Consider the following 19,538-nt stretch of genomic DNA (forward strand, 5'->3'; position numbering starts at 1 on the left):
GAAGTAAAAGCAACAGTACTGTAATTAAAATACATATATTACTGCTTAGCTAGGTTTTTTTCAGACTAACTTGGGAACCAAACCACCATTAAAGGCTTTTTTTTTTTTTTTCCTCTGCAGGAAAAATGCAGAGCAAGTTCCAAATAATGGATTGAAAGAGTAGGCTTGTGTGTGTTTTCTCTTTCCCAGCCTCTCCTCTCACCATCAGTATGATTATGCAGCCATGTATTACCCCTGGGTGTCATGCAGATGATGAATTCATGCTGGCATCCATGAGTATTTAATTTAATCTATAAGTATTTTAAGTAGTAAAGCACATCAGTAAACCTGATGAAAGCTTGGCTATAGAAACAAACCTAATTCATACCTTCCTGGTGAGACTGTGACAGTTCTTTACATCTTAATGTTTTTTTTTTTTTTGATCCAGCATTTCTGTCTGTAGAAGGTTAGTTGAAGGAAATAATTAGGGATATATGTGGGGATTTAATTACAAGGATGCACTGCAAAGCCTGTTTTATAACTGTAAACATTTGTAGATAACCTAAATGCTTAGCAATAGGGAATTATTTAAATGAGTATGGATAATTAAATAATAGAATATTATGTAACCACTAAAGTATTACTAAGAAATACATTTGACACTGAAAGGTGTCTGTAATATATATTAAGTGAAAAAACAAAACTTGAAGGCATCATATACTCTCAGTTTGAAAAATCGGTCTGAAAGCACATATATACACATACACACACATACACATACAACCTGCAAGAATACATACCAAAGTGAAGGTAGAGATGCTCTCTTGAAGACATGAGATTATGGGTAACTGTATTCATTTTTTTTTTTTAATTCGTGTCATTGGGTTTTCTAGAATGAGCATACATTACTTCTCTAATAAAAAAAAAAACAACTTTAAAAAAGAAGGAACAAATGCCAGCACAAATAGAATATGTAGAAATTATGTCTCCATATAAATAATGTGTATGTAGAGTATTAATTCCTTGAATTTTTAATTATGTAGTGCTTACTAGTTCTGTTGATACTAAATTCTCTTACGCAAAAAAGCCAGGTCTCCCTGCAGACTCATGTAGAAAGATCCACTTCTGTTCTTGTCATGTTTATTTTCTAAAACATATTTTGACTCTTGTCACCCTTGAAAGGAGTTCTTGCATTTAAAAATTCTATGTGCTGGGTGCCTGGGTGGCTCGTTTGGTTAAACCTCTGACTCTTGATTTCGTCTCAGGTCATGACCTCCTGGTTTGTGAGATTGAGCTCCCGGTTTGTGAGATTGAGCTCCGTGTCAGGTTCTGTGCTGATAGCGTGGAGCCTGCTTGGGATTCTCTCTCTCTGTCTCTCTGCTCCTCCCCTACTAGTGCGTGTGTGCGTGCTGTCTTTCTCTCAAAATTAATAAATATTGTAAAAATAAATAAAAATTTTTAAGTATCTCAAGCATCTCAAAAAGTGCTTCTGTTGGGTTATTTGACAGACCGTCTGGACATTCGAGCAGCCCGGATTCTTCTGGATAATGATCACTATGCTATGGAAAAATTGAAGAAAAGAGTGCTGGAATACCTGGCTGTCAGACAGCTGAAAAACAACCTGAAGGGCCCCATTCTTTGCTTTGTTGGCCCTCCTGGAGTTGGTAAAACAAGTGTGGGAAGATCAGTGGCCAAGACTCTTGGTCGAGAGTTCCACAGGATTGCACTTGGAGGAGTGTGTGATCAGTCCGACATTCGAGGACACAGGTAAGATATTTCTCTCAGTTCAATCTCTGGTTCTCTGTTTTAATTGACTAGAGCCCCTCAAAAGCCAAGGCATAATATATGTATGTATATTTTTTTCTCAAAGGGATATTTGTAATACCGTGGATCGAAAGGATATTTACAGTACTTACTTACGGTACATCTGTAGGACATTTATAGCTAACCTAGAGCCTCTACCATAATAGTATACCCAAACTAACCTTGGTAATTGTATGACAATGGATAGTGAGTCTCTGCCTCGGCTTTTCTGGAATCTCATTTGAGTGCAATTATAAATTAGTTATGGTTAGATATTACAGTGTTTTTACATGCACTTTGGCCCAGTAGCATTTCATAATGACCCTTAACTCTTAGAGTTTAAAAAATAAAGTACAACAGCTGGGGGAGGTAGGAGAAGGTACGAAATCTTTGATAACAAATTTATGTTTGCGGTTTAAACTCTTTAAGGAGGCTGGTTTTCAGTATACATATGAATAATGAGAAAGTTCAGGGTAATTATTAAGATGTGTCCTTGCATTTTTGGCCCTCTTTCTATAAAAATACATTAAACTGTGAGAACTGTGTCTGTGTATCTGACATTACTAGAATCAGATTTGCATGTTACGTTAATTGTTTTATGTTCTCTGTGGTCTCTGTTGCTCAGATTAGAAGATGCTTTGGGAAAGCATGAACTTCTGTTTCAAGGTTTAAGGGTTCCTAAGAGTTGCAAGTTGTGAGAAAACATATATACCTATAGTGTATGCATTTTAAAATGTAGAATATTTAAAAATGTAGAAATCATGAATGCTTATAAAAGAATATAATGTTGTATGCCTGAAACTAACATCAGTGATACCTCAATTTTAAAAAAAAGTTTTTTAAATTTTTAATTTATTTTTGAGAGACAGAGTGCAAGCAGGGGAGGGGCAGAGAGAGAGGGAGATAACAGAATCTGAAGCAGGCTCCAGGCTCCGAGCTGTTGGTACAGAGCCCATTGTGGGGCTCAAACTCACAAACTGCAAGATCATGATCTGAGCCAAAGTTGGACGCTTAACCGACTGAGCCACCCAGGTGCCCCCCTCCCCAAATTTTTTTTGAAGAATCTGCTTAACTTCCAATAGAAAGTTATTAAACTGAAGATAAAACTTCTCTCCTCAAGGTCATACCATCAGTCTTGAAGTTGTTAAAGCAATCTAAATTATAAATGAAGGCTTTGAAAAGCATGCCAGTGCAGGCAGTGAACAACTGCCAATGGCCAAGGGTAATTTAAATGCATATTTACAGTTTGGTGAATATGGATTAAACTTGGATTGTAGGGGAAAAAGAATATGATGCTTTTTATAATGTCTTGTTTTCCATTTGTCTTATTCACGAGATCATTGGCATTAGGCGAGGTGGAAAACACTTTTAGAAACTTTTCCATGAAAAGTGATTCTTTTTCTCTGACTTACAATTTTTATGCATTAAAGAAAAATCATTCCAAGATTTTAATAAATAAGCAATGAGGGCTGCAGATTAGATCAGGGAATTGATCTGGGTCATTCTTTCTGGCAATTTCAAACAATATTTTTGTCACCTAGACTTGCTTATTCTCACATGTGCCACTAGAGGCTGTAGTTTGCTTTTGTAAAGAAATTGGCACCTTCTACCAATCTTGGAGAAACTGAATCTAGGACTGGAATTTTTTTATTTTAACTAGAGAGCTTTAGGGAGATATTTCCCACTCAAGTGACTTGATTCATGCATTCAAAGTTTTTTTAGTTTCTTTCTTTTTTTTTTAGTATCTGTAACACTGTATTGTGTAAGCATTTGATGGAATTTAGAGAGGAATTTATGGAATTAATGTCATGAGCACATGACCTGTGGGCAATTTGTCCTGTTTCTTGCCACATAGTATTGCTTATTCAGTAAGGCTTAGAAAGCACTTAGTGCCTGACACACAGTGAGCATTCAATAAAAAATAGCTTTAATTATTATTTACTTTTAAATTCTCAGGAGGACAAGTTTACATTTAACAGCGTCAATGAGTTTTTATAAAATTCAATCTGAATTTTTAAAAGTTTATTTATTTATTTTTGAGAGAGAGAGGGAGAGCATAAGTAGGGGAGGAGTAGAGAAAGAGAAAGAAAGAGAAAGAGAAAGAGAAAGAGAAAGAGAGAATTCCAAGCAGGCTCCACGCTGTCAGCTCCATGCTGAGCCCAATGTGGAGCTCTATACCACGAATTAGCCGAAATCAAGAGTTGGACACTTAACCAACTGAGCCACCCAGGTGCCCCAATTTGATTTTTAAATAGTACTTAAAATATCCTATTCCTAGCATTATTATTTAATTTATGTAGCAGAATTGTGGGAAAATGTATTTCTGTGATGTGTGTTAGCGGGCAGTATATAAAGTCACAGTTCTCACCATTTTGTGTGAACATTGTTGGTTTTAAGCAGAACTCTGTTTTCAGTCTTTACTGATATTGATAGATACAAAATTTGTTCAATGAGTATACTTTCACATGTGTAGCTATCATTAAGAAAACTGAACTTACTGTGCGTCTTTTGTAAAATGAGGATATGTATTTGCCTAAAAAAATGTGTAAATAAAGCTTTCTAGAAATGTATCGTATGCACAGAGGCTGTGATCATTGCCAAATAAAAGGGATGTGGTTTAGTCTATGAATCATTCTACTATGGCTGCTACTAAGTACTGCCTAGCCATCACTGTACCAGATGTTTCATTAAACACTACAGCAACCTGTCCTTGTGCTACTGGGGCCTTATTACCCATTTACCTTCCCAAATTATCAAAGCCTGGAGAAAATATTTATTTGAAAGCCCGTTTGGAAGTAGGGGGAGAGTGGGGTTAAGGTGAGCAGAGATTGAGAGCAGAGTATGGGCTTAGTTCAGAGCTATGAATTGAGGTGAATAGGAGAGGAGGAAGAACAGTAGCTAACAGCTACAACCATGGGGTGGAGTTCGTGGGAACAAGTGGTTCCATGTAACAGTTGAAGCATTTTGGAAACACCCAGGTCTTGCCATTTAAGTACTGGTCACATGCTCACAATTAGAGTTCATGCAAAGTTTTGTTTTTCCTCAGCCTCTGAGTAGGCACCACTGTTCTGCAGTCTTAAAATAGCCAAGAAAAAACAGAGCTGCTTTATATTATCTTCCTTGCTGTGCTCTTGATTTTGTCACTCACTTTTTCTATTTTCCCATGCTTGGAACTCTATCCTTTTACTAGAAATACCTGTTTATGTGAAGGAAGGTGCTAGTAAGTTAGGAATTGATCTTAAAAAACAAAGATGTGTTTTTTAGAGTTCAATGGTAGTGAAGTGAGAGATGGGAAGAAAGACTTGATTCACATTTAAATCTTAAACTTGAAAAATAGTGATCTGATTTTACATTGACACATTGTTTTTGTTTCTGTTAATTTTGAGTGCCTTAAAGAAAGAAGAGTCAGGTTTATTAATGCAGCTTTTCAGTCTTCTCTACATTTCTCATTTGGGTCTGTCTCCATTGGGACTTTTCTGTCCACTTTTAGGAAGCTCTGTTCCTATCAGTTTTTACAACTTAATATTTTTAAATATTACATTTTTAAAGAATTTAAATCAGTTCATAGAAATTAAATATAACAACTTCTTTTAGGATGAAGTTTTATGAAATCGTGTTTCCATAATCATTTTTCATAAGTTGTTTCTTGGTGAAATATACTTATTGCTGTATCTCAAGTTATTGTTGATAGTAACTCTTTGGAAGTAGTATGCCAGCTGTTTGTTCAGATAATCAAATTATATCACTGCAAGGAATCTTTGGCTCAACAGGATGAGAACAAAATAATCTTTTGCTTTCCACATCAATAATCTTTTGCTTTCCACATCGATACATTTTTGTATGTATAAACATTTTTTTTAAGTTTATTTAGAGAGAGAGAAAGAGAAAAAGAGAGAGCAGGGGAGTTGCAAAGGGACAGGGAGAGAGAATCCCAAGCAGGCTCCACTCTGTCAGCATGGAGCCCAGTGTGGGCTCCAACTCACAAATCCATGAGATAATGACCAGAGCCAAAATCAAGAGTCAGATGCTTAACCGACTGAACCACCCAGGCGCCCCAGAAATGGTGATGTTTTAAATAAATTAGCTATTTCATTGTTAGTCTCCACAAGGGGAAAATAACCAAAGCAGCAAGCCTTTAATGTATTTTTAGCATAGTATGCCAGACATGTATGGTTTGGTCACCATACTCTTTATAACCTGTATTTGCATGTAGCTCTTCTTTGCCTCTTTAAAATTTAGTTTCATTTTCAGGCCCCAATTCAAGGATTTCTCCATTAATATAGGTGCAGTCAGTTATGATCTTACTCTTCTCTAAACTGACCACTTACTGTCTATTGTTTTCTTTTAATGATTAAATAATATAGGCCTCTGGCATATGCAATACGTTGCTGTAGAGATAAGACATAAATATGGAACAAGTATAAGCTCTTTACAGTAGGGTTTTTAGCATATCTTATTCTCCTTTTTATCACTCTATGCTGTATAGCACAGTGCCAAACATGGCTCTCTAAATGCTTTGTGAATTCAGGTAAGATTAAAACATAATTATATTTTGTAAGTCTTGTGGTCCTTTAAGTGAATACATCCATACAAATGAGTGCACGAAAAGATTTAGGAATGACTGCTGGAAGAATAACAATTTGATTTGTTTAGATATGCTATATTAAAGACTGTTCTTCTTTTGAAATCATTAGGATCTCTTTTAAGGCTTATTACTCCCAGTTGGAGAGATATATATATATACACCCTTGGTAGAAAATTTAGAAATAGTTTTTAAAAAGGAAAAAAATTCTCATGTGTTTTTGTTTTTTTGTTTGTTTTTTTTTTACCATACAAAGATTATCACTGTTAACATTTTATTTCCTGCCAGACTTTTCAATGGGCAGCTTTTGCCATGTTTCTAAAAAGCAATTCTAGGGGCGCCTGGATGGCGCAGTCGGTTAAGCGTCCGACTTCAGCCAGGTCACGATCTCGCGGTCCGGGAGTTCGAGCCCCGCGTCAGGCTCGGCTGATGGCTCAGAGCCTGGAGCCTGTTTCCGATTCTGTGTCTCCCTCTCTCTCTGCCCCTCGCCCGTTCATGCTCTGTCTCTCTCTGTCCCAAAAATAAATAAACGTTAAAAAGCAATTCTAATCCTACTCTTTTGACTTAATATTACAATATACAATTTTTATATTACAGATTCTTTGTAAATGTCACTTCAGTAGTTTGCATCATAACCCATTAGAGCTCTTTAATTGAGTAGGTGTGAAAAGGTGATGGTAAAATGACTGTTTCCCCCCCTTCTTTAAGTATTGGGGAAGAGGTGAGTAATGTTTTAATGTTTATTTATTTTTGAGAGAGACAGAGACACAGAATCCAAAGCAGGCTCTCAGAGCCCGACACAGGGCTCGAACTCACGAGCTTTGACATCATGACCTGAGATGAAGTTGGATGCTCAACCAAGCCATCCAGGCACTCCTATTCCTGATATTTAGAAACTGTTAGTGGCAGTGACAGGCTGACCAGCCTTTTGGCTTAAGATTTGAAGATGTCCAGGCACAGAGTAGTAAAGTAATTGATTTACCATGCAGCTCCTATAAATAGAGGATATTGTCTGTAGTTTTTTGAAGCATAAACCGGACTATATTTTGGAACATGACAAATGCTGATCTTGTAACTTAAATTTTTGAACCATGTAGATACTTGGTTTTGTGTATTTCATATGCTAATCCTTATAAACCTATGAACTGCCTATACCAATCACAAGAAAAATATGAATTCATGTATTTTTAAAATTAACTCATGTACTTCAATTAAAAAAAAAAACTTCTACATAATCATGTATTTAGGCTGAATAGTAAGTAATTGAAGAGATACATTCTTTGCAAACTTACCTGTGTTGTGCTATGTTGCTTCCTAGATGTTGTTTCATGAGGAAGGACATGGCAAAGTATGTATTTTGCCCTCAAAAAAGTTAATAGTTTGTAAAAGAGTATTAATTTCATTAATCTCCTACTTATGTGGTTTCTCAGGAGGATATTTTGGTATGCTAATTTGTTTTGTAAAAGTGGTTATAGGGGCACCTGGGTGGTTCAGTCGGTTAGGCATCCAACTTCAGCTTAGGTCATAATCTTACAGTTCGTGAACTTGAGCCCCGTTTCAGGTGAGCTTGAGCCCTGCTTCGGGCTCTGCACTAATAATGTGGAGCCTGCTTGGGATTCTCTCTCTCTCTCCCTCTCTCTGTGTCCCTTGCTCACTCATGTTCTCTCTCTCTCTCTCTCTCTCTCTCTCAAAAATAAATAAATAACAAAAAATTGTAAAAAAAAAAAAAAGTAGTGATTTATATTGGGTGATGTTGAAAGAGAACATTTTTATTTTGTGTATTGCTGCACTTTCCACCATCTGATTCATATTCCAAAGGTTTATTCAAAGTATATTCTGTATCTTTAGTCAGTGAATTGCATGCTATCATACCTTCTGGTAAAGGATGTAGCACATTATAGATATTTTCCACAGCTTATCGGCCCTCTGTAATGGTTCTCTTCTTTGTTTGACCTGTAGACTAGTGTTACATATTCGGGGGATGTCGTCATCTGTGATTGAGGAACACTAAGGGCATTGAGTATGCTTGGTGCTATGAAAGATGTGAACAACAATGAACATCTTTTGAAAGGTTACTGTGTGCCAGGCACTACACTGTGTGCTTTACCTGTTATGCTTTCATAATCATATAATCTATGAGGTTGGCAGTTACTATGTCCATTTTCCAGATGAGGAAACTGAGACTTAGATCAAGTTATTTGTTCAAAGCAGTATTCAAAGACTTGTATGGCCTTCGCAGTGGTGATACTTTGGGTGCTGGCATGGTTGACCTGATGTCATCAAATAAATAGGAAAAACAAGCTTCTGTTTAGGGAACAGTCTGATAGCTCTATATCCAGGGGATCTACTCTGTAATAAGACCCACTCTGTGTCATCAGAGTGCTCACTGGCTCTCTAGAGGAGGTACCCAGAAACTAAGTTGTAACTGCATCAGATGAATTGTAGGGCCAGTAAATGCTGTAGGTGTTGCATTATTGGAAAGATCACTTTGTGAGAGGAAAAGTTTTTTTAGAATTCCTGGATTTACATAGGTAGAAAGAGTATTCAGGGCAGGAAGGTAACATATTAACAAAAGTTAAAAAACATAAGGAGTATAATAGGATTGTGATTGTGGATAATGCAAGAGCATTATGGCAGCAAGTTAGGAAGGCTGGTGGGGACTGCATTGTGAAGAGCCTTGAATTCCAGACAGAGGAGTTTGGCTTTATGCTGTAGGCTCTGGAAAGCAATGGAAGGTTTAGGAGAAGTTGTTTATGGACTAGTGTCCATATTTTCGCTTCTTTAGAAAGGTCCCTGCTTAGAATATCATTTTTCTCTCCATGACTTTAGGTCATTAGTACCTGTTTTTGAAATCTACCCGTCAAAAACATTACGGGAAAGAAAGACATTGATGCAGTAAAATTGACCCTTAGAGGCTTTGTGTTTTGTTTTGTTTTAATTTCCCTTACCTACTTATTCACAGGATACTGGCAAATTCATAAGTTCTCTAGAGAAATAATTTGAGAGGCTTTTATTAATTTTGAGTCTTGTCCTTCCTGTATCCCATTCTGAAATCTTGAATGTGCCAACTCCTTATTGTAACAGGACAGTGTTTATTGTATTTGGTTCCAGGGCCTCGGTCACCCTCCCTCCATGTAAGGCATTCCCACCATATGTTTAAGGCTTTCTTGTCTTTTCAAAGGTCACTGTATTTATTCTGTCCTGCTTTATACCAGTCATGTGGTAAAACTTAGGCCTGCTCCAGGAATCAGCTTTGTGCAGATCATAAGATAACTGTTGTGTTACACTTACCGTTGATTAGTTTCTTGTAGGCAGTCACCCTTTTATGCCTTTTCACAAACAGCATCTGCTTTGCACATGGCCTAGGCAACAAGGTTATAATTAAAATTGGTAAATTGCTACTTAAAGTTTTGCTGGCTTTGTAAACAAGGCACATTTTTCAGTTTGACAAACATATTTGTTTTTATTCATGCCACCCTCTACATCTGTCACAATTATGTAGATGATTCTTGTTCAAATATAATAAAGGAGCCTCTGATACTTTAATGGATAACAAAATATCTGGCTGAACTTGAGCATAACAGTGTATATAGGATGAACACAGTTTTATTCAAAAGGCCAGAATTAATGGAATTTTGATATACATACTATTGACCCCAAATCTTACTATAATTACAGACTATTGCTTCTGAAAATAAAAGAATTGGGAATTTTTCTTTCTTCTTTTTGGTCTACGTTTTGAGTGGCCATTTGAACCAATTCTGATTTCCTTCATGAAGATGATGATGTTTTCACTAGCCCTGGGACAACCATTTCAATGTGTAAAAAGATGCTTGTGTTGAGGGAGTGTGGGGAGGCTCCTTTGGACATTTTGAAATCCTGAAAAGTAAGAATCACAATCATATGCTTAAGTATAATGTTTTTCAGTTTCACTAAATGGCAGAAACGAGCTACAATTCTTCCAGTATTATGGGTAACTTACAGCCAGCATTGGCTGTATCTTGAATTCAATTCAAGAATTGAATGAACCTAGCTGTCTTGTTCAGATCACCCTTCACTTCCCGCCATGTTGAATTTCCTGGTTGTATCAAAGAACTTTTTAAATATATAGTACCTCTTTGCTGTGTTACTGTGATAACTAAATGACTTTTTCGCAGGCCTGAGTTTTGATTTCTAAATGATACTCCTCTTGCCTCCTGATGTCTTGTTAACTTGCTGTCTGCTTTCTATAGGCGTACCTACGTTGGCAGTATGCCTGGTCGTATAATCAATGGCTTGAAGACTGTTGGGGTTAACAATCCAGTGTTCCTATTAGATGAGGTGGACAAACTAGGAAAAAGTCTGCAGGGTGATCCTGCAGCAGCTCTGCTTGAGGTAAGATACAGAAACTTCCTGGTCTGTGATCACCACAGTTATCTGAGAGCAGATAATTGTATTCAGTAGCATATACATTGATATGGGTGTGGTCATGGGAAAAAATGTTATATGGACTAAAATCTGAAAGCAAATTAATATCTAAATTGAAGTGTCTTAGAGATTTCTTCTTTTTCTAATAATTCTCATTTCTTTTTTCTTTTTACCAAATATTTTAAATTTTATACATGCTTTTTGTTTAGAGACCAGTAATTCTATAAGATTATTACATAACACAGCAAGCAAGTTGTCTTCTCCCTGGGGATCCCCCATTTCCGCTTCTACACTTTGACCTCTTTAACTTTTAGTTAATTAGACCATATACAGTTTCTGACATCATTTGTTGATTACCCTCTGTAGGAGATGAGGATTTTTCTTGCTTTCTTCCCTCCACACCTACTATATCATTTTTATACTCCCAGTCTCCCAATCTAAATTGTATCCTGATTTTGTTATGTCACTGTCAAATACTTAACATTATTACAAGTATGTAAGTGCTTTTCACAGCTGAGCCATGTGATAAATGGTAAACTGATCACTTTTCTTCTCCTGCCCCTCCTTTTTGTTTTCCTGTACATTTTTTAAAAAATCTTTGTGGGTTAATAATTGTCTTGTTTATTCTGTTTACTTCTAGCAGTTGTGTTAAGTCTCCTTTCAAGACTTGGAGACACTTTCTAAGTGTTATGTCTGTTTTATCTTCTTCACTCCTCCAGTCTGAGCTAGTCGTTGTCCACATATGGAACCTAGCTGTCTTGTTCAGATCGCCCTTCACTTCCCGCCATGTTGAATTTCTTGTTTCCTATATTCCATGCCTTCTGCTTTCTTGCTTTATTCTCTCACTTTCTTGGTGTTAATCTCCCAGAAGTTTCCTGAGAAAGCTTGCATGGGTGGGAGATGTTTTTAGACATTGTATATCTGAAAATATGTTTCCCTCATGCTTGATTGGTAGTTTGCATTCTAGTTAGACATAATTTTCCTGCAATATTTTGAAGACATTTCTCCATTGTATTCCAGTTTCCTGTGTTGCAGTTGATAAGACCAAAGTCTTGTCTTTTGTGACTTGTTTTACTCTGAAAATTTTTAAGATCTACTTTTTATCCCATTTTTCTGAAATTTTACAGTAATCTGCCTTGGCATCAGTCTCTTTTTCTCCATTTTTGCTGATGCCTTGAAGATTCTTTGAATTGGAAAATCCTGTCCTTTATTTCTGTAAAATTTTCTTGAATTCTCTTGATGATTTTTTTCTTCATTTTTTGGGGGGAACTCCTATCAATTGGATTTGAGATCTTTAATCTTATCTTTCTGTTAGTCATCTTTTTTGTTTTTTGCTATATTTTTTTATGAAGACTTTCTTAGCTTTATCTAGTAATCCTTCTATGAGGTTATTATTTCAAAGATCTTTTTCTTAACTTCTCTGCTTGTTCTTTTTATAGTATCTTGCTCTCATTACATGGATGTAATATGTCCTCTTATCTCTGTGAGAAATACCCTACTAGATTTTTTTCTTTTTCCTTTTCTATAAGCTGCTTTTATCTATTTGTTATATATGTTGTTTTGGTTTGTTTTGTTTTTTGGTCTCTGTCTTTTATATTAGAGTCTTCTGTTAGATGTCTGGCAATTTGTGTTTGTTTGTATTTAATAGTGAGGAACAGAATGCTGATTGGAATCTGAGGACGGTTTATTGACCGAGTTTCACAATAGGGTTGGCTGGGCCATTTGGTTGAAGAATCTCTTATGTCAGTAACTTTAGGTCGAATTTCTCAGAGAGGGCTCCCTAAGTCTCTTGCCTTTAGAATTAAGGCTTGGCTGCCAGCTTCCTGGGAAATAAGCAGTGGGGAGAAAGTGGGGACTGTCACTGCATTCAGCATCCTGGATGTATGCATGCACCTAAACTGTTGTTTTCAGTAGAGTACATATTCTGCTCAGCTGTGCCCAGGGTCACCTGGGCAGGGAACAGCTGTTTTATGTTCTTAAGAAAATAAACTTCCAGGTTTTCCTGGGATGGGGGAAGGGATCTGGGACCTGACTGCTTCATAAATATAATTTAACCAGTCCTCCTTAGTTTACTACCTCTGCTCCCCCAGTCCTTACCCTGGTTTAAGTAAAATATTACTATTCGAACTGATTTGTAGAATTGAGGAAAAACTTGCTTTGTGAGTTTGGTTTTTTTGTTTATTTCCTTGCTTTGAATTCCTTCTGGCTTCCTGTTTCCTTTTTTGGTTTTTGTTTTTGTAATCTTCTTAGAACAGGATGACCCTGGGACATGTGTCTTGTAAGCAGGGAGACCATACATTCTGGTTTGCCTGGGACAATCCCATTTTATGCCTAATTATCAATTGCACTCTCTTCTGGTCTCAGAAGTGGGTCCTGTTTGGACCATAAAAAGTACAGTTGCCATATTTAAAAGCCACAGAACTTGGAGATAAGAGTTTCACTTGGTTTGGTTTTGCCTATTTTTATTGTAGAACAGTTCTGACTCAATGACTGGTTTACCCATTAGTACTACAAACAATAAAATAGTGAACGTTATTGAAGGTTTTAGTGGCTTCTTAGATGATTACTTTAGACTTTCAGTTTAATTTATATTGGCGCATTTTTCAGGTAATCTGGCCAACTCTCTCATTAGACAGTTATAGTTACTCTTTTGAAAAGAATTTGAGAGTAATTCCCTGATACTTGGGTTTCTCAGTATACTGTTTGTGGGAGTCCTAAAACAAATCCACCAAAAGACAGCTTCACAAGTAGCAGGAGATAATTAATCCCTGTCTATTTATTACACAGTGTGTTTTAGTTCTTCACCGTAGTGCTTTGTAATGATTTAGTAACATTTGTTGGATTGAGATGACCTTTGATAAGCTGGCATAGTGATATTTCTTTGTCTGATATAGAAGTTGGTATTCACTTTTTTGGCAATTGATTTATTAATATTCCAAATAAAAGTGTTAAAGCCTCAAATGATACCTCAAAGTAAATGATACCTGGGATCACATACTTATACTGTAGTTTAGTTATGAGTAACATCAGTTCCTTACACACTGGGGTTCTTTTTTGTTGTTGTTGTTTTTGTTTTTTTTTTTTTTAATTATTTTTTTTTTCAACGTTTTATTTTTTTTTTTATTTTTGGGACAGAGAGAGACAGAGCATGAACGGGGGAGGGGCAGAGAGAGAGGGAGACACAGAATCGGAAACAGGCTCCAGGCTCTGAGCCATCAGCCCAGAGCCTGACGCGGGGCTCGAACTCACGGACCGCGAGATCGTGACCTGGCTGAAGTCGGACGCTTAACCGACTGCGCCACCCAGGCGCCCCTTGTTGTTGTTTTTTATTTGAGAGAGACCGAATGCAAGCAGAGGAGGGGCAGAGAGAGGAAGAGAGAGAGAATCCCAAGCAGGCTCCATGCTGAGCATGGAGCCCCACTGGGGGCTTGATATCACATGACCATGAGATCATGACCTAAGCTGAGATCAAGAATGGGACATTTAAACGACTGAGCCACCCAGGCGCCCTGAGACTAGGATTCCATAGGGTGAAGCAAGATACATATACAGAAGAAATGAGTATCTTGGTACCTGATGTCCTTCTCCCTCCCACGTGCCCCAGTCCTTGGTGGAAACATCTTCTATCACAGAGGTTGTTGAAACAATTAAATGAGTTATATGTAAAAGTGCTCTGGAAACTGTAAAGTACTCTATACATGTTATTTTAATTTAATGTCCACTCAGTTTCATCTATGTCCAGTTTGAAAACGACTTTCTGTTTCCATTACCTTTAGACCCACCTAAATGAAAAAAAGAAACACCTTGTATTTAAAGTAGAATGTTACTGAGAACCCGGAAATACCAGGAGTATGATTTATGTTCCCACATAGAAAACCTACTCTTAAATGATTTCTAGATATTATTTATAAGATATAGTCGTATGAGATTATTTTATAGCTAATTTATATTATGCCTGTATATATTAGATATAAAGAACATAGTAAGTATAGAGTGGTTACTCTAAATAAATTAAAGAATATACTTTTTCTGTCTATAGATTCTTCTCAGCTTCATATTTATTCATGGTGGAGATGCCTATTTCCAGTTACTGTTGTCAACAAAGGAATATTTACTCAAAATTTAGATAGCCTCTTGAAAATTTATTGGAAGAATAAAAAACAGATGTAACTAATTGATAAGCAAATGTTGGTAGACAGAATTTGGACAGGTCTGTTGTTGAATAGTATTAAAATGTCAGATACAAGGAAAGTCCTTTTATGTAATTACTAGACTCAAAAGAAAATTATAGAATTCTTATCAGGTAGGTACAATCATATTTATAATTGATGCAAGATCCAGACTTTGTTATAAAATATATGTGTATTTCTGAAATACACTTTTAATGTGAATGGGCTAACAAAATGCATGGATACTTTACCAGTTTTCTATATAAACAGTATTTACAGTTCTAGATAGATAGGTAGATAGATAGATAGATAGATAGATAGAATCCCCAAAGTGGAAAAGTCCCTAATCTAGACATAATAAACTTTTTTTTAAAACTGACATTCTTAATTAGAATTAGATCCATTTAGTAATTAGAGTGAGTTTGGTAGATTTACTACTTGGATACAGCAGACCTAGGGTCTTCTAATCTAAGCTCTACAACTATTGTCAAAGAATTTCAAGGAGAGGGACTTTCCTTTTATTAAGGAAAATTTTGAGGTTCTGGATGTTACCTTAATTTTTTATCTCATCACATGCTGTATTTACAATGTAAATTCTAAGACCTACCAGAGTAAAAGATGTCTTAAATACTGATGTTATCAGAGAGGTGTGGCTGAAGACACCTTTTTCAGCTTTCATTTCCTCTTTACTATCTCTGATTAAGAGGGATACTGCCATTTAATGATTAAACTAAGCTACATTAGGGAAACCTACTAATCATTTCTTTTTAGTGCTGGCAAACCCTGTCACCAGCGCCCAAGGCATACTTGCAAGTTACACAAAAATGTCTTGATGTCTATGTTAGCATTTTTCTTTTTATACCCTGCTCCCATTTTTTGTCTTGTTACCCACCCACTCTCCCCCAAGCACATACACATGTACAAGCTGCCCACCTGACTGTCCACAGCCCTCCAGCCCTTAGCTATATTTGCAACCAAAATTACTGTTTCTCATTTCTACCCTATTTAACACTCTTGTTAGTAGAGTTTGGTGGTGATTAGATTGTGTAGTCAAGTTTACCTGAAAATTAATTTTGGAGTGGGTTGAGGGAATTATTGTTATGAATTTGTGACTTGATAATCACCAAGACTTTCTTTTCCTCTCTTGGCCATCCTCAGGGATGCTCTATGAGGGGATCATTAGACAAACCTGTGGCCCAAATCCTGGCTATGTGTCTTGGCAAGGACCCTACTACTGGATTCAATAGTAAACTAAGAAAAGGAAAAAACCACCTGAGAGAAGTATAGGCAGCAAATTGTTGAGAAATAGTAATTTGACTAATAAATTAAGAAATAATGATGAGTTGGGTTTAGTTTTTATATACCAGGTTTTCAGGAGCAAGTACTTTTCAAAATATCCTGTTCATTTGGGGAAACATTTTACCAGTATTAAATCGATTATATATTCTTATTTTTTATATGAATAGGCAATATTTACAAATTTAGAGACATCTCTTTTATATTAATGATCCTCTTTTGCCAAAAAAGAAATAAATGAAATTTGAATGTTCTAAAAATGTTTGATCAGCTTTGGGCAATTTTAAGACAGAAGTAGAAATAGGCATTCATAGTGAGATGTAAGCTGTTTGCCTCTGATTAAACTAAAGCAGCTGACCCTATTTAAAAATTATTATTTAAATATATTTTATTAATTTTTTAAAGTGTCAATGAGGTATAATTACATACAGTAAAGTGGGTGTATTTAAAATGTACAGCTTAATTTTGGTATGTGTATTAATCATGAAACCATAATTATAATCAAGGTATTAGAAGTTCTACTTCTGAAACAAAAAATTCACTAGAGGGCATCAACAGTAGATTAGAACTGGTAGATCTTTGAATTTGAAGATCAGTTGCTAGAAATTATGCAGTCTGAAGAATAGGAAAACAAAGTGGCTAAAATGAACAGGGAAATGTGGGATACTGTTAAGCACAACAATGTATGCCTAATTGAACAGGACAGGGAAGATAGGAGCAGAAAAAGTTTTTGAGGGAATAATGGATGAAAACTTCCCAAATGTGATGAAAAACATAAATCTACACATTTGTGAAGCTTGATAAATTTCCATGTAAAATAAGCACAAAGAAATCCATAGATAGATATCATAATAACAATCCTGAAAGACAAAATAGAAAACTTTGAAAACACCAAGAGAAAAACAGTTGGTATACCCATAAAGCTTTTTGATCAGCATTTGGATTTTTCAAGTTTTCGCTATTACAAATAAAGCTATTGTGAATACTTATGTACAAGTCTTTCTATGGATGTATACTTCTATTTTTCTTTGATAAATACCTATGAGTGGATGGCTTGGTCAAATGGTAGGTGTCTGCTTAACTTTTTAAGAAGCTGCCAAATTGTTTTCCAAAATGATGGTTGTACCATTTACATTTCTCCTACTAGTGTATAAGAGTTCCAGTTCCACATTTTTGTCAGTATTTGACATGCAGTAAGTTTTTTAATTTTAATCATTCTGGTAGGTGTATTGTATTATCTCATTGTGGTTTTAATCTGCATTTCCTTAATGATTAATGATATGTTGAGCAACTTTGTATGTATCCTGTATTTTTTTGTAAAATGTCTAGCTCTTTTTTTTTTCTTTTGAGTTGTCTTTTTATTATTGAGTTGTAAGAATTCCTTATATGTTCTAGACAGATTTTGTTTGTCAGTTACATATTTTTCAGATATTTTCTCCAAATATTTTATTTTATTAATGTTTATTTTTGAGAGAGAGAGAGAGGGGCAGAGAGAGAAGGAGACAGGGAATCCAAAGCAGGCTCCAGTCTCTGAGCTGTCAGCGCAGAGCCTGATGCAAGGCTCAAACTCACAAACCACAAGATCGTGACCTGAGCCAAAGGTCATGCTTAACTGACTGAGCCACCCAGGGGTCTCTCTTCAAATATTTTAGTAACAATGTCTTTGGCAGAGAGCCCAAAAAGTTTTTTGTTTGTTTTTCAAAGTCCAGTTCATTGATTCTTGTGTGTGTGTGTGTGTGTGTGTGTGTGTGTGTGTGTGTGTGTGTGTTTCTTTTGCATTGTAATTAATAAATCTTTACTAAACCAAGGTCACACAGATTTTCTCGTGTTTTCTTCTAGAAGTTTTATATTTTTGGCTCTAACATTTGGGTCTGTGGCCCATGCTCAGTGAGTTTTTGTATTCAGTGTGTGGTGTAAAGGTCAAATTTCCATTTCTTTTCTTAGGTTTGTTTTTTGTTTTTTGTTTTTTGTTTTTTTGTCCCATTTCACATATGGGTACTTAATTGTTCCAGTACTATTTGTTGAAAGAAGTATCTTTTTCTCATTTGAATTGCCCTAGATACCTTTGTCAAATATTAGTTGGTAGATTGGCTGTGTTTTATATTTCTGAGTTCTCTATGCTGTTCCATCAATGTATGCTTATGCTAGTACCCTCCATACCAAGTTGATTACTGTTGCTTTATAATAGGTCTTGAAATTACATAGTGTTAGTTCTCCAACTTTGCTTTTCTTTTCCAGAAAAACTTTGGCTATTCTAGATGCTTTGCATTTCCATATAAATTTTAGAATCTTTGCTATAAAACAGTGCTCATATTTTACTGGGATTTTAATTGACATTTCATTTCAATTTGTACTTCATTTGGGGAGAATTGTCATCTTAAAAATATCATGCCTTCTCGTCCATTGCATATCTCTCCATTTTTTTTTAGGTCTCCCTTACTTTCCAGCAGCATTTTAGCACTTTCGGCACATGCATATTGTACTTTGTCATATTTATCCCAAATTATTTCATAATTCTTGCTTATTTTTTATTTCAATTTCTGATTATTGCTAGTATTAATAAAAAGTACAATTTATATTTTGTGTGTTGACATCATATCCTACATTCATTTATTCTAGTCCCTTTCTCTTTCAGCCTTTTTTTGTTTGTTTGGTCCCTGTATTTTATGTTAGGGCTTTCCTCCAATCTTTGATGATTCTTGGTTGTCCTTTTGTATATATAATGTATAACATTAAGATTATTAAAAGTTTTGTGTGCACATGCAAGGTGACACCTTGTAAGCTTTACCACACAGTGAGAAGTTTGGAATGGGTTCCTCAAATTTCAGGACCTATAGATCATATTTCTTCGAACAGTTGGTATTTTCAGAGAAAGGTCCATTATTATTTCTGCTGGAGGGAGTCAGGCTCTCTGTATTGTAAAACCTACTATTCTAAACAGCCTGTAGTTAAAATGTTGACTTTCACTTTGACTCAAGAGTTTAAAAGATTTGGGGCACCTGGGTGGCTCAGTCAGTTAAGCGTCCAATTTCAGCTCAGGGCAGTGATTTCATGGCTTGTTAGTTCAAGCCCCGCGTTGGGCTCTTTGCTGACAGCCCGGAGCCTGGAGCCTCTCCCACTCATGCTCTGTCTCTCTCTCTGTCTCAAAAATAAATAAAAACATTAAAAAAAATTTTTTAAGAGTTTAAAAGATTATTGTTTTACATTTCTAAATATTTATGTTTTTGTTATAATTTTGATGTATAATATATTGCCCAAGTATGCAACTTCATTTTTTCAAATTTTAGAGTTTATTGAGGATC

General features: G+C 35.8%; 1 protein-coding gene across 2 annotated transcripts in view; it reads left to right on the top strand.

Annotated features, from left to right (window-relative positions):
- Positions 1 to 19,538, top strand: part of LONP2 (lon peptidase 2, peroxisomal) — a 111,095-nt gene that overhangs the window by 23,317 nt on the left and 68,240 nt on the right. For both annotated transcript variants that reach the window (XM_047078361.1, XM_047078360.1), the window contains exons 7-8: positions 1,488 to 1,746; positions 10,597 to 10,738. In XM_047078361.1, the coding sequence (XP_046934317.1) occupies positions 1,488 to 1,746; positions 10,597 to 10,738 (401 nt within the window). The remainder of the gene's footprint in view (positions 1 to 1,487; positions 1,747 to 10,596; positions 10,739 to 19,538) is intronic.

Source organism: Lynx rufus, unplaced genomic scaffold (genome assembly GCF_022079265.1).
Source record: "Lynx rufus isolate CCGP_SWC_20201006 ecotype Redwood Valley unplaced genomic scaffold, mLynRuf1.p SCAF_16, whole genome shotgun sequence".
NCBI lineage: Eukaryota > Metazoa > Chordata > Mammalia > Carnivora > Felidae > Lynx > Lynx rufus.